General features: G+C 37.5%; 1 protein-coding gene and 1 long non-coding RNA gene across 3 annotated transcripts; both read left to right on the top strand.

The window, feature by feature from the left end:
- The first annotated feature begins 2,148 nt into the window (after positions 1–2,148).
- On the top strand, positions 2,149–7,174 carry LOC109057351 (complement factor H-like). 2 transcript variants are annotated; one of them, XM_042711876.1, is made up of 7 exons: positions 2,149–2,293; positions 2,425–2,592; positions 5,396–5,578; positions 5,658–5,831; positions 6,173–6,349; positions 6,576–6,767; positions 6,936–7,174. In XM_042711876.1, the coding sequence occupies exons 1-7, from the start codon at positions 2,224–2,226 to the stop codon at positions 7,157–7,159; spliced, it is 1,188 nt and encodes a 395-aa protein (XP_042567810.1). In that variant the 5' UTR covers positions 2,149–2,223; the 3' UTR covers positions 7,160–7,174. The 2 variants fall into 2 exon arrangements, with proteins under 2 accessions (XP_042567810.1, XP_042567809.1); XM_042711875.1 differs by lacking the exons at positions 2,149–2,293; positions 2,425–2,592 and adding exons at positions 2,902–2,980; positions 4,977–5,159.
- Positions 7,175–8,041: 867 nt separating this feature from the next.
- Positions 8,042–9,122, top strand: LOC109046647. Its single transcript, XR_006153164.1, has 3 exons — positions 8,042–8,216; positions 8,296–8,478; positions 8,569–9,122. It is a non-coding gene; the product is annotated as an uncharacterized LOC109046647 (long non-coding RNA).
- Positions 9,123–15,095: the final 5,973 nt, after the last annotated feature.

The following is a 15,095-nucleotide window of genomic DNA, read 5'->3' as shown; positions in this document are numbered from 1 at the left end:
GACAAGCTTCCATGTCAACAGCGCTGGAGAGCACTTGACTGCGAGGGTGAGTAAGAGATGGCCTCGAGGCCTGCGCCAGCACTGTGTTTTTCATTTATCTAAATGAACGGAGGATGCATCGCACTCTCGAATTTGCATTCCTGCCCCACTCTGCTGTTCATTAATGGCTGATGAATGCAGCTGTGTACGAAAAATGTTTGTTAAAGTCCTTTAGCACGGTTCATGAATACTTTCTGGCTTTCATTTTCTCTCTCCTCCTCCTCCTCCCTGCCATCGAGGCGGTGTCTAATGTAGGTCATCTGTCAACCACCCACCCATTATTCTCTGTTACCTTTATGGCAGAGAGTGAAGCAGGAGTTTTCACTTTGCCTCAAGCCAAAGGAAACCTTTAGACCGGGTCTGACTCTGAGGACCACTGTAGCCCAAACCGTGCGCAAGTACCTCCCACGTCCACAGCTGTATGGACTTTGATGGAGCCATTAATCTTGCCCCGCATTTAGCATTTGGCCTTACTGTGCATTACTTGGGCCTGTGTTTGTTGGGCTAAATGTAAATTCATACAGACAAATGAAATGTAATCTTGGATCATAGGTCAACATAAAGTTCTCTTAGCAACCCTAAAACAGGATATTCAACAACAATAATAAAAAAATATAACAGGAATATATTTTATCCTTTGAAAACTGATTGGATCTACGACTGACAAATATATTTAATTTTTAATTATTTTTTTTTTTTAGTTAATGCCTAAAAGAGTTTTACCGCCATATATCACATATTATTTGCTCGTCCAAACAATAATACAACAAATACATTCACAATATATCTATATAAACAGTGAAGCATTTTATGACATGCTACTTTCTGTGGCACAGATACTGTGAGTTCTTGTGGCATCTGGAGAGAGCCCGAGGAACCGATTCCAAGGGTTATTTCTGCCCTCTAGTGGCGAATATAAAGTATTACAACAGCAGTAATGGGGAAAAGACAATCTAGCTTTCCTTATAGTGTATCCACAACAAATAAGCATATTTGGGGTCCTTTAATAATGATGATGATAATAATAATAATAATAAAAATAATAATAATAATAATAATAAATCTATAAAAGTCTATATCTATAATAATTATTGTCATGTTTGATTTTGTATACAACTTTGGGCTCAGATTATTATTATTTATTTATTTTTTTGATAAATTAATAATTTTATTCACCAAGGATGCTTTCAGTTGACCAGCATTTGCAATAATGATATAATATTACAAAAGTTTTTAAAATAAATTAATGATGTTAATTAGAACTCTTGATTCATCAAATAATAATAATAATACTAAGAAGAAGAAGAAGAAGAAGAAGAAGAAGAATTATTACTGTTATTATTATTATTATTATTATTAAAAGATCCACAAATTATAAGGCAGCACAACTGCTGCTAAAAATTTAGCTTTGCCATCACAGGAATTAATTATATTTTAAAATATAATAAAATAGGAACCTGTCATTTTAAATTGTAATTATATTTTGGAATATTACTGTTTTACTGTATGTTTGATCATATAAATGGAGCCTTGGTTAGCTTACCAAATAAGATGGCTTCCACATCAGCCAACAGAAGCTGATTGCACTCTCAGGGAGTGTAATTTTGTCCATGGGACCAAAAGTAGGGACACAGTTTAAGAAACAACCTGATATTCATGTATCAGCTGGTGATGCAACCAGATCAAAGTTCATAAAGGGCTTTAATTTCTCCATACTTAGTATTGTGCCGTGTGTTGACAAATGTCCTAGATCATCTTGTTTGTCTCCCACTGAATAAACTTTAATTTGGTTGCATCACCCGCTGATATGGTTGTTTCTTATGATACTTTTTGGTACCTTTACCAAATTCAATGAGAAAGCGAAAGAAAACAGAGAAAGAAGAGAAGACTGCAGTCATTTTGGATCTCGTCCTTTGTTCCTTCCTGTTATTGTGTGAGATGAAAGTGTGAATCAAGAAGTTTGACTTCTCTTAAATGTAAACATCAGATAAATCTTTATTTTCTTTTAAATGAAAAATCCTTGTGGGCTGTCACAGGGGCGGTCTGGTATAAAAGCTTTCTCCATTTGACTTTGGTAAATGATTCACTTTTTGATCCCCCACTATACAAACAGAGACAAAAAAAAAAAAAAAAAAATTTTTAAAAAAAACTACAGCTCAAGTCAGTTTGTGAGGTGAGCTGAAAATGAGAGTTCCTGTACAAATCTTCCTCTTTTCCTGCTTCCTGTTTTCTGTTACCTTTGTGCAAGGTCAAGGTGAGTTTTTTAATTTTCATATGTAGAATGCTATACATATTATATGCACTTCCAACAATTTTTACTGACCTTAAGTGGTTTTAGAAGGTGATGACTAGTTCATCTTTTTGTGTGTTATTTGTGCTTCTCAGAATGTCTTGGAGAGGACATTACATACGAAAACACACAACCAGTTTTAAATGTTTCATACGCTGATGGTGAAACAGTGAAAGTGAACTGCATGACAGGTTATATCGGCTTTTATAAGTTAAAGTGTAAAAATGGACAATGGCTGACATTCATTGCACGAAGATGCTCAAGTAAGAAAACAGCCAGTGTGACCACATCATTTTTTATTAACTTAAAATTTGCACCTGAACAGATTTGCACTCATCACAGTAACACTTGCTTGATTTCTGTAGAGAAAAAATGTGGTCACCCAGGGGAAACACCAAATGGTGATTTTAAACTTATAGAGGGGAGAGATTACACTTATGGAGCAACAGTGCATAATACTAACAAAACATAAAAAAACAATCACATCATCCTCCCTCCGTCCTCTCTCTCAAATATGTCCTCTCAAACATAACATCTTCAACTAAATAAAAACTTAAAAACTTTGTGTTTGTAGGTACGAAATGACAAGCAGAATCAATCAGCGTCAATGTAGAATCAAAGGGTGGGATAATTCTGTCCCTGTCTGTGAGGGAAGGCTTTATTGCAAATCTGTTTGCACTGTTGTCATTTGATTCATTAAGGTGCTGTAAGCAATTTTTATAGCATGGTACATGGAAAAATGATTCTAATCACTGAATGATAGCAATGAAATATTTCAGGCCAGCTCTGTGACAGCCTAGTCTATGTAAAACAAAAGCATCGTTTAGACAACCAGAAGGTTTTTGAGGCGCTTTCTGCCTGTCAATCATTTTGCGCATTCAAAGCAGGCACTTCATATTTTGTTGGAAATCGTGCACTGAGAGTGTAATAGATCAACTTGGAGTGCTTTGCATGAGTTTGGACAATGAGAAATGTTTATGAACAATGGACAATGAGCATTACTACAGCTTCTTTCACGATCAAGTGAGACGAAAGCTCCAAAGCATTTTAAAACAGATGCTGAGCTTGAGTTGCTCCTGCTTAACTTGGTTGCGCCCAAAAAGGTGGGGGTTGCAGAATTAGGGGGGCATGTCAGTGACAAAAGACCTGCTAACATTACTTACAGCACCACAAGGGTTGCCAGATTTCCCAAAGCACAGCGTAGAACGTTAGCAACATGCTGGTTGGATTTAGGGAACCTTTACACAATAACGTTTCCAACTAAAAACTGAAAATTTTTATGCATTTTGGTCATTCAGTTACACAACTACAACGTTTTGGGGGCACAAACTTTTGAACACAGGTTTCAAAGTGCAAGTTTTTAAAAAAACGATACTAGTACTAGTAATTTACAAACATTAGTGAAAAGAGTGGCTTCATGCACAGAAGTATTACATGTTTAGTATATAGGAATGTATGTGTTTCTTTACAAAGTGACATCACCAACTAATGGCCTGGCATGCGTAACATAACATTTTAGTCATTTTCGCGGATACTTGTAAACAGGGATCATTGTGACAGCGTTGCCACCTGTACGCAAAACTCTACAAAAAACGCAAAGGGAAAAACTTTTCTGTTTTGTAGTGCATCATTGTTGTGTAAACGTACTCTTATCCACAGCAGATTTCTCTGAATCAATGTTATCAAAGTAGCAAATAAAAATGTAGTAAATAAAGTAACTGTAGTAATAAAGTAGAGCATAAAAATGCTTTTTTGTAAAAAAAAAAAAAAAAAAAAAGAGTAACTTAAGAGCAATTTCTACTCCACATTCTGTGCATACCTAATATGTCTGAATTTAGGCTACATATGTAGACCAGCTATAATATTCCACTAAGAGCAGTCAAGGTGTGATATAATTGTTTTTAATCATTTTAATTATTATATAGGTCAGCTTATAATAATAATAAAATCAATAATAATAAATAAAAAACCTGTTAGCAAAGTAAAACTAAAAAATCACTAAAAAAGAAATAAAAATGAAAAATAATCACAAATAACCACCAAAAACTATTAAAAAAATCAATAATAATAATAATAATTATTAATATTAAATTTAAGTTGTAAATAAAATGAATATTACTGGAAGATGTTTTCCAAGAAAATACTACAGTCTTTCTACTTTCACATTTAATTCAGTGTGTTACTTGCATTTCTTTGTATTAACAATTTCTTTTTCTACACAATTGTTCTAGTGTGATCTCTCTTCCCCATCTTCATCCTCTTCATCTTCCAGTGGCAGGTTCAAATCTGCTCCAGCCTTGCGTGTAGCAGGACATTTAAATGTTCTATCTATTCTATATATATGTGTGTGTGTGTGTGTGTGTGTGTGTGTGTATACATATATATTAGTAGTCTATAGACGGTGTATTCTGTAGGTCGCTGCAATGCAGTAGTGCAAAATTTTCACGTTGGGGAGATAAGCATCGGAAGAAATCAGTAGAAAATTGGGACCTGACAGCTCCCGTTAACGATGTGTTTGAGTTGTACTTAATAGTGAGCGGTCTACATGTTGGTTTGGGAAACAGGCATTGCTCCAATGTTAAAATAACATTTCATGGAGAGCGATTTATCAGGAAACCCAACCTAAATCCATTTATTTATTTCACAGAGGTGAGATGCCCTGTGATTCACACAGATGGGGATGTTACTGCATCGGGCAACACAAAGGAAGGAACTTATGGCGATGTTATTCATTTTGAGTGTGTATCTTCTGACAAAAAGCTAGACGGAAATAGTAACATTCATTGTATGGAGAACGGCGTTTGGAGCGGGCCTGTTCCACAATGCATAGGTTAATACCACAGTTTCTTGATTTATTTAAGGCTCAGAACCTAACATAATTAATCCTGGAAACATCATGTATAGCATGAATACAGTCCGAACATACACAAAGCAGTAGTCCGATGTATAGTATGTCTGAATATGCAGTATTCATAAAACAGCAAGCAAAATTTTATTACAGTTTCACAAAAATTTTTGACATACTTGACATTTATTTAAACTTAACTGTGCATTATGTCTTTACAGTAACTTGTCAGCTTGAGGTAACCGAACCTGAAGTAATAAGAACCATTCCACTGGGAAAAACAGTTTTCAAAGCTGGAGAAATGGTGTCGATTATCTGTTCTGGCAAAAACCAGGTCTTTAGTAAACAGGAAACATTTGCTTGCACAAACAATGGGAAGTGGGATTACAAGCCTACTTGTGAGGGTAAGATTGTAGAGAAATACTTCAGGATTTACTGCTGAATTCATTGTGTGTTATCAAAAGCATGTGAATCTTGTTTCAGAGAGTAGATGTGAAGTTCCAATCAACCAGCATGTGTATCTCCCAAAATATTACTTTAGTGGAGATCTGAATTTGGGAGCAAAGAGATCGTACAGTTGTGAGTCTGGATATCGTGAAATAGCAGCAGTGGCCACATGTACACGAGACGGATGGACACCAAAACCACTGTGTGCTGGTATGTTCTGTCCTATGTTAAAATCTTCAAAAAGTAATATAATTTAAATTCTGTGATTATTCAATTCAATTCAATTCAAGTTTATTTGTAAAGCGTGAAGTCCTTTAAAGTTGTCCTAGTTGTAGAAATGAAGTCCTTTAAAGTTGTCAAATTTAGTAGTAGCTTATCAGTGGTGACTGTCAGTTTATGTGTATACGGCAGAAATGTTCAGAAAAATCAATAAAAGACGTAAACAAACAGACGATTAACACTATTAACAGCAATTATGCAATCAAACTTATAGCAAAATGTGTAGTTAATTCAAGAATACAATATAAATTATGTGGATGTTTGTTTTCTAGAAATTATGTGTGGCCCACCAAGACTTCCAAATGCAGAGATTGTGGGACCTCAGAGACCAAGCTACGGAATCAATTCAAGAATACAATATAAATGTCGTCCTGGATTTGAACCAGAGGAGCCTGTACAAATCACCTGTAATCCCCAGGGCCAGTGGACAGGCATACAGCAATGCACTGGTATGTTACATCTTGATTTTATTTTATTGCATCATAAATCTCTATAAATACTTTTAACTTGTAAGATGCAACATACATTCTGATTGAATGATCCATGTTTCAAGTTTCATGTGTGCAACTGTGACCACACATCAGTTGAATTTTATATTAGCGTAATACTAATAAAAATGACTAATGTATAATGTATTGTTGGGTATTCAAAAATAATTTACCTTCTTATACACAGATGGTACCTGTCAAGAGCAAGAACTCAAAAATATAGAAATTCTATTTGCATATCCGAGCATTGCGTTACCTTATACACCTGGACATATCTTAGTTTTTCGATGCACTGATAACAACATGAGGTTTTACGGCCAACGTGCAATTGAATGCCTGCCAGATGGGAGGTGGAATTACCCATATCCACAATGTGGAGGTACAGTCATATTCCACTAACTTTCTGTTCTAAAATGTGTTATAGAGTTCTATAAATCAGAATCAAAGTGTTAATCAAATTTAATAATTGATTACCATCTGAACTACCATCAACATTAACATCTTACATTGAACTAATTGTATCTTGTATATATTTTGCTTCTTCTAGGAAAGGTTCAGTGCTCCCAACCAACAAAGAACTTGCAGTTTGTGACACTGTCAGATGAGAAAACTGAATACAGCAACTTTGAGGTACTGAAATACACGTGCAATAAACCATACAATGAAATTCCAAGAGGAGTTTTGATGTGTCAAAATGGAAAATGGAACGGAACGTTTGACTGCAAAAGTGAGTTGACAAGAAATTTTGCATTCATATTCCATTCCGTTTAATCACAGTTTTAAGTTACTGCAGAAAGATCTGAGACAAACATTCACACATTATCAGAAAATTGCCTACTTCCCTCTTCTGAAGTTGTCATTCGTGTACAATTTTGGACTAGGAAACTTGTTTTTACGATAATTCCAAAAGCATGTGAAGGCAGCATCAATCCTACATTATAGGCTATTTTCTGATGTGAGAACCCTAATGTGTGTCAGTATACTGAGTCTGTGCATTAGCTCTTAAAGTGACAGCAGCCTAATATACCTGCTGCTGTCTGTCATTAAATAATAATTAAACAACAAAGGACAAAAAGAAAATCACTCACAGCTCTTGGCTGAATAACTTTTGTAGCATCAACAAAGATTAACAAATATTTAATTTATAGAGTGAAGAAGACTATACACTGTCATTTTATATTTGATTATTCAATTTTTGTTCCTGAATACTACGAGTCAGATTTAAAAACTTATAACTGTTTATTTAATTTGTAATGTCCCTTTGTTTTGTTGTATTTATTTGTGCTACTGCTACTTTTTTTTGTGGAGGGACCAATGAAAATTTAGATGGGTCAACTTTGACACATGCCCCAGTAAAAAATCCAGTAAAAAATTGTGCTTAAAACATCAATGACAGCTTTAACTTGTCAATGCTCATAAGTGACCATGTTGAGTGGGATAATTAGCTGCGCCTCAAGTGTTTCTTTGTCTCTACGTTGTGAATTAAAATTGTGTAATGCATAACAATAGCTATGGACTATCCCTTACATATATGAAATAACTGAAATTCTGTAAGTCTCCATAAGAATGAAGTGTACAAACTTGCATGGACACTAAAATGCTGGATAATGGATGTAAATGTAAATGTAAATGTGATATTGCTATTTGTTTAGGAAGATATGTCCACCTCCTCCATATCTTCAACATGGAGACTACAGCATCAACAGTACAAAAGATGAAGTGATCACAGCAGTATCTTACACTTGCCAGTCTTACTATGTGCTTACCAAGCAACAGGACGTTTATAAGTGTGTGGATGGGAATTGGGAGACTCCTCCGAAATGCCTGAGTGAGTCATTTTTGTCATTTTAATTTGTAATAGTTTTGTACTGTTTTTAATGTTATGTTTATGTTTGTCTGTGTCGTAGGACCTTGTGAAATTGATGACATTGTCGAGAAGTACAATCTACAGCTTCCTAAAGAAAAGGTCTACATAAGGCATGCAGAAAAGTATAGACTGAACTGTAGAGATGGGTGGAATACTGGAAGTGAGATGAAAACATATGTGGACGTGTCGTGCTCCAATGGGAATCTACAGATTGACAAAAGTTGTGAGTATTATTTCATTTTCAGAACCTGAATTAGTCATATTGGTGATCCATACAATTATTGATTTATTATTTATTTGGTTGTTTCTTTAGGTAACTAGGTATAAACTGGAGTGGTGACCGAGGTACCCCATTCAGTAAAAATAAATTTATTTTTATACAAAAAAGGACATCCCTAAAAGGAGGTCTCAAGAGATTTTGTCAGGTTTAGCTCACTTCCGGTACAAATTTGCCCCATAATACAGTTAAGTATATACTGTACACACACAAATAAGTACATGTATCCCCTTCAGCTACAAATGTAACATATAAATATTATCTTGCAGAAAATGTATTTCTTTGTATTTCTTGTCTGTGTCAACATTCCTTCAACAAACTTTTTTTTTTTTTAATTAAAAAAAATATTATAATAATAATTAGGCTGACTTTGGTGTGGATTTTTAGTTCAACATATTGCTCACATTGTGTTTTATTAAAGCAAAACATATTTTGCTCACAATTTTGAACCAAAGTGACACACTCATGACTGTCTTCTGTGGAATACCAACTACCTTGCAACCTTTATAGTGTCACTGATAGAAAACAGGTGTGGTGTGATAATGAGTTCTTAGGCAGGGGTTATGGTAAACTGGTGTCCGGAGAAAACAAAGATGAGACCCACTGTAACATGTGTACTGTTTTCTCCTCCTTATATGGGTACAGTTTTTCTTCTCATTGAGTGTGTTCACTTTAAATGACTTATATAATCAAATAATGCACACACAATATTTTGGACTATTTTATACTTTGTGACATTAGGAGCTTAAAGGAATATTTAACACAAAAATAAAAAAATTACACACTCTCAGGCCATCCAAGATGTAGATTAATTTGTTTCTTCGTCTAAACAGATTTGGAGTAGTTTACTATTGCATCATTTGCTCACCAACGGATTGTCTGCAGTCAGTGGTGCCTTCAGAATAAGAGTCCAAACATCTGATAAAAACATCACAATAATCCACAAGTAATCCACATGACTCCAGTTCATCAATTAACATTGTGAAGTGAAAAGCTACATGTTTGTAAGAAACAAAACCATCATCAAGATCTTTTTAAACTTCAAACTATTACTTGCAACTAAATATGAGTCCTTTATTCATAATATTGCTTTCTCCTGTAAAAAAGTAATCTCATCTGAATCAGGAGAGAAATACGCACAGATCAAGCATTTAAATCAAACTACTTTCACGTCTGTCCTATCACACCACAGACTGGATCTCTTGTAAATGTTACTCTTGCACCTCAAGTCATCAAGTTCAGAGAAACCATTCTCAGAGAACTCGAGTAAATGTACTGTTGTAATATTGTTGCAGTTTTTGTTGTGTTGCTAGGCATTGTGTTTTGTGCATTGTAATAGACTATATAAATGGTGAGATGAAATATTTTGATATTTTAACTAATCAATATTTTGTGTCCACATATTTATTTGGCAAGTAGCCATGCAAAAAGAGGAATAATATAGCCTACAGTGAATCAGTCATTTTCGCAGAATGGACTCTGCCCTGTAATTATAATTATTACAACACTGAAAGTTTAACTTAATAGTACATTGTAGGTGTAACATCTATATTCTGTTCTGTTTTGGTTTAGTTTCTTTATGTTCCTGTTTGCGAGTTTCCTCATTCGTTTCCATGGTTTCTGATTAATTAGCTCCTCACCTGTTTCTGTTCATACTGATTAATCCATGCCTTTAAGCCCTTAGTTTTTCATTAGGTCGTCTGGTATTATATTTGTTTCTTTGTGACTTCCAGTGCTTTCCTTGTGAATTATTATTAAGAAACTCTTGCTTTTGAATTCTACTCCTTTGTTGTGTGCTTAATACAGTGACATGTAACAGTAGGCCTACTTACAAAACATTTATTTTTCCTAATTTATCAGGAAAAAATAAAGCTGGAACAAAATGTATACTTCAGAATATAATAATATCATAAGACACCTATTTAAATATCCCTTTATGATTTATAATATCTAATTTATAAATGCATTTACAAAAGCTTGGCTGATGCACAATAGCAATGGACATAATTCATTAGAAATGCTGACTTCTGCTTAACCAATAAGAGCCAGTAAAATTTAGGGAGTGCAGTGAATTACTCTAAATTACACCATAAAAAAGATTGACATGATTAAACCTTATCTTTCACAATTGATATGTAATTGTCTTACTTTTTTTCGTCTGTCTGTCTGTCTGTCTGTCTGTCTCCAAACTTCTCACAGGAACCACTTGGTGGTGTAGTTGCTTCATGTAGTATCTGGTCACAAACAAACAGGCCTGTTCATCACTATCACACATTCATGAAACTTACTTTATGTTAAAGCACCAAGACATCTGTAACCGAGTGACAGAGATGTGAGGTGAACGTATCCATCTGTGAGCTATTAATAAACATGGTCTTAACACAGACAGGGTCGAAACAGTAGCAAAGCGGTATGGCATGGGCAAAACACAGGAGTAGTCCTAGGGCAAGTGGGGATCTTCGATCAGGGAACAACATCCAAAGGGCTTGATAAAAGGGGAAATACATAAACATGAGCGATAGTCCAAGCTAGGAGCAAACACAGTCCAAAAAAGCAAGGTAAATGGGTAAATCCAGGATACACAGGCAAGAATCAGAAACCAGGATATACGAGACTAGAATAAGAACTAGACTGGGAATGGCTAGACATGGCTCCGTAATGTTGTTATCGGCTAAAAGGCAATAAACAAACAATACTCGGCAGCTTGGAACTGAATGGGTGTTAAATAGACAGGATAACAAGGTAACAAGGGAGAGGAGCTAATCAATTACCAAGGAAACTGACAAGATAAGCAAAGGAACAATGGAAAACCAAAGAGTCCACAAAACCAAGACAGGGGAACATAGACTGGGATCATGACAACATTATAGTCATAACATTATGATTTTTACAAGGCTGTAATGTCAAAAACTCTATACAAATAAATTTACTTGAATTACATTTACATTTAATCATTTAGCAGACGCTTTTATCCAAAGCGACTTACAAATGAGAACAATAGAAGCAATCAGATCAACAAGAGAACAACAACAGTATACAAGTGCTACAGTATGACAAGTCTCAGTTAGTCTAGTATAGAAAACGTAGCCAGGGGGTTTTTTTTTTTTTTTTTTTTTTTTTTAGAATATGATAGAAAAGAAAAGGTAAGTACTAGTATTAGTTGGTTAAGAGCAGGCGAAAAAGATGAGTCTTTAGATGTTTTTTGAAAATGAGTAAAGACTCAGCTGAGTCCGTGAGAGATTTTGAACCTCTTTGGGATGGCACCACAAGGCGTCGTTCACTTGCAGAGCGCAAACTTCCGGAGTGCGCATAAGATTGAACTAATGACCTTAGGTATGTTGGTGCCGTGCCAGTGGTCGTCTTGTAGGCAAGCATCAGTACCTTGAATTTGATGCGAGTGGCTACTGGTAGCCAGTGTAACCTGATGAGGAGAGGAGTTACGTGAGCTGTTTTTGGCTCATTGAAGACAACCCTTGCTGCTGCATTCTGGATCAGTTGCAGAGGCTTGATAGTACATGCAGGAAGGCCCGCCAGGAGAGCATTACAATAGTCCAGTCTGGAGAGAACAAGAGCTTGGACAAAATGTTGGGTGGCTTGCTCTGACAGGAAGGGTCTAATCTTCCTAATGTTGTATAAGGCAAATCTGCAGGACCGGGTCATTGTAGCAATATGGTCTGTGAAGCTTAACTGATGATCCATCACAACTCCTAGGTTTCTGGCTGTCCTGGAAGGAGTTATGTATAGAGCTGTATAGAGAAGTTGTGATGAAACGATGGGTTAGTTGGAACCACCAGCAGTTCAGTCTTAGTAAGGTTGAACTGAAGGTGATGGTCATTCATCCAGCTAGAAATGTCACTCAGACAGGCTGAAATGCGAGCATCTACCGTCGGGTCATCTGGTTGGAATGAGAAGTAGAGTTGAGTGTCATCAGCGTAGCAGTGATAGGAAAAGCCATGCTTCTGAATGACAGATCCTAATGACGTCATGTAAATGGAGAAGAGAAGTGGTCCAAGTACTGAGCCTTGAGGAACCCCAGTAGCAAGTTGTTGTGACTTAGAAACTTCAGCCCTCCAAGACACCATGAAGGATCTATCAGAAAGGTAGGACTTAAACCACTGGAGTGTGGTTCCAGAGATGCCCATCTTTCTGAGGGTGGACAGGAGAATCTGGTGATTAATGGTGTCAAAAGCAGCAGACAGGTCCAGCAAAATGAGTACTGAGGATTTTGAAGCTTCTCTTGCCAGTCGCAGGGCTTCAGTAACCGAGAGCAGGGCAGTCTCAGTTGAGTGGCCGCTTTTGAAGCCAGATTGGTTGCTGTCCAGGAGGTTGTTCTGTACAAGAAACATAGAGAGCTTGTTGAACACAGCTAGTTCAAGTGTCTTTGCAATGAAAGGAAGAAGGGATACCGTCTGTAGTTTTCTAGAAGTGTTGGATTTAGAGATGGTTTCTTCAGCAGTGGGCTTACCCGAGCCTGCTTAAATGCTGAGGGAAATGTTCCAGAGTGAAGAGAGGAGTTGATAATGTGAGTAAGTGAAGGTATGACTGAAGAACAAATCGCTTGAAGGAGGTGAGTGGGGATAGGATCAAGTGGGCAAGTAGTAGGATGACTGGACAGGATAAGTTTGGAAACGTCCATCTCTGAGAGTGGAGAGAAGGAGGAGGGAGAGAGTGTGCATTAGTCGTTGTGAAGTTATCCTCAGTTTGCGGTGTGGAGAATTGGTCACTGATGGTTCTTGTCTTATTTGTGAAGAAAACTGCAAAGTCGTCAGCTGTAAGAGTCGATGGAGGAGGAGGTGGAGGCGGATTAAGAAGAGAAGAGAAAGTTCTGAAGATTGTCCGAGCGTCACAACAGCTGTTAATTTTGTTGTCGTAGTATGATGTTTTAGCAGTGAAGACATTTGCAGAGAAGGAAGAGAGGAGAGACTGATACACACTGAGGTCGGTTTTTGTCTTGATTTATGCCATTTCCTCTCTGCAGCCTTGAGTTTAGAGCGATGTTCACGGAGAACATCGGACAGCCAGGGGGCAGATGGGGTGGTGCATTCTGGTCCAGATGACAGTGGGCAAAAGTTGTCCAAGCAAGAGTTTAGAGTGGAGCAAAAAGTGTCCGTAGCAACTGTTCGTGTCCAGAGCTGAAAAACTGAGAGAGTGAAGTAAGTGAGGATGAAACCACAGAGGATAGGCGAGATGGAGAGAGTGAGCGTAGGTTTCCATCGAAAGGTGACCTGCGTTGGTGCGTGGTCCGTGTGCCGCTTCAGGAGTAAGTGCTAGGTTAGCAGTAATGAGGAAGTGGTCTGAGGTGTGCAGTGGAGCAACTAAAGAGTTGTCCAAGGAGCAACAGTGTGTGTAGATGAGGTCCAGCTGGTTGCCCGATTTGTGAGTCGCTGTAGTAGACACTCGCTTGAGATCAAATGAGACGAGCAGAGAGTTGAAGTCAGCAGCCTGAGGTTTATCTAGGTGGATGTTGAAGTCACCAAGCAGTACCAGAGGAGTACCATCTTCAGGATAGTTTGATAGCAGCACATCCAACTCCTCCAAGAAGTTTCCTAATTGACCTGGGGGACGATAAATGACCACAAAGTGGATTTTAACAGGGTAAGTTACAGTAATAGCATGTGATTCAAATGAACCGTTACCTGTAGGTGATGGTTGAAGATCAAATTTCCAATCTTTCGATATAAGGAGACCAGTACCTCCACCTCTCCCAGTCGTATGAGGGGTGTGGGAACAAGTGAAATTAGTGGAGAGGGCTGCTGGAGTGGCAGTGTCTTCAGGTTTGATCCAAGTCTCAGTCAGTGCCATGAGGTTGAGACCGGAATGAGTAGCAATAGAAGAAATGAAGCCTGCTTTGTTAACAGCAGACTGGCAGTTCCAGAGACCAACTGGAATAGAGAGCATAGTAGTAGAGGTCAGAGGGACAGGCCGTAGATTTGTCTGGCAGGCCTTCCTACGACGTACATAGCGTGCTCTCCGAGTGTTAGTAGTAATAGTAGAAATCTGAAAGCACATAGTGACAAGTGACCAAAATAAGTATTTGAGGACAAGCTGTACAAAAATTGAAGGGGACAAAAGCAATATTCAAGTGCCCTGTCGGTGTCCTTGCTCGGTGGAGTCGCGCAGGTAGTCGATGGTCTTTACACAAGGAAGCTTCACACGAGGGCTGCCGCGACCGCTGCCGCGGTGACACCTACCACTTTTTTATTTGCCTGATTAGCTGTGATTGAAGTCAGCTGGTCACGCCTCCCTATTTAGCAGACTGAAACTGGCCAGTCCCGCGATAGGCAAACGCAAAACCAAGCGCCACTTCAGCACGTATTTACCAGGGTAAGACACACAGTAAATAAAGCAAAGTTTTCCTAGCAACGACGATCACGCAGTAGTCTAATGAGAAAACGAGGCAAAACACTTACAAACTGCTGTCCTTATCTGTTGCTTGACTGAATTTACCAGTGATTGTTTATTTTTACCCCTCAAAGGAGTGGCTTCCAGACATTCCAAAAAACAAAGTACCAGTCCAGGAGGGTGGTGGACCAGAAGCAGAAGGGGGAGGTGGAGGAGGGGAT

Source organism: Cyprinus carpio, chromosome A22, assembly GCF_018340385.1.
Source record: "Cyprinus carpio isolate SPL01 chromosome A22, ASM1834038v1, whole genome shotgun sequence".
NCBI lineage: Eukaryota > Metazoa > Chordata > Actinopteri > Cypriniformes > Cyprinidae > Cyprinus > Cyprinus carpio.
This window is presented reverse-complemented; position numbering and strand designations above follow the sequence as displayed.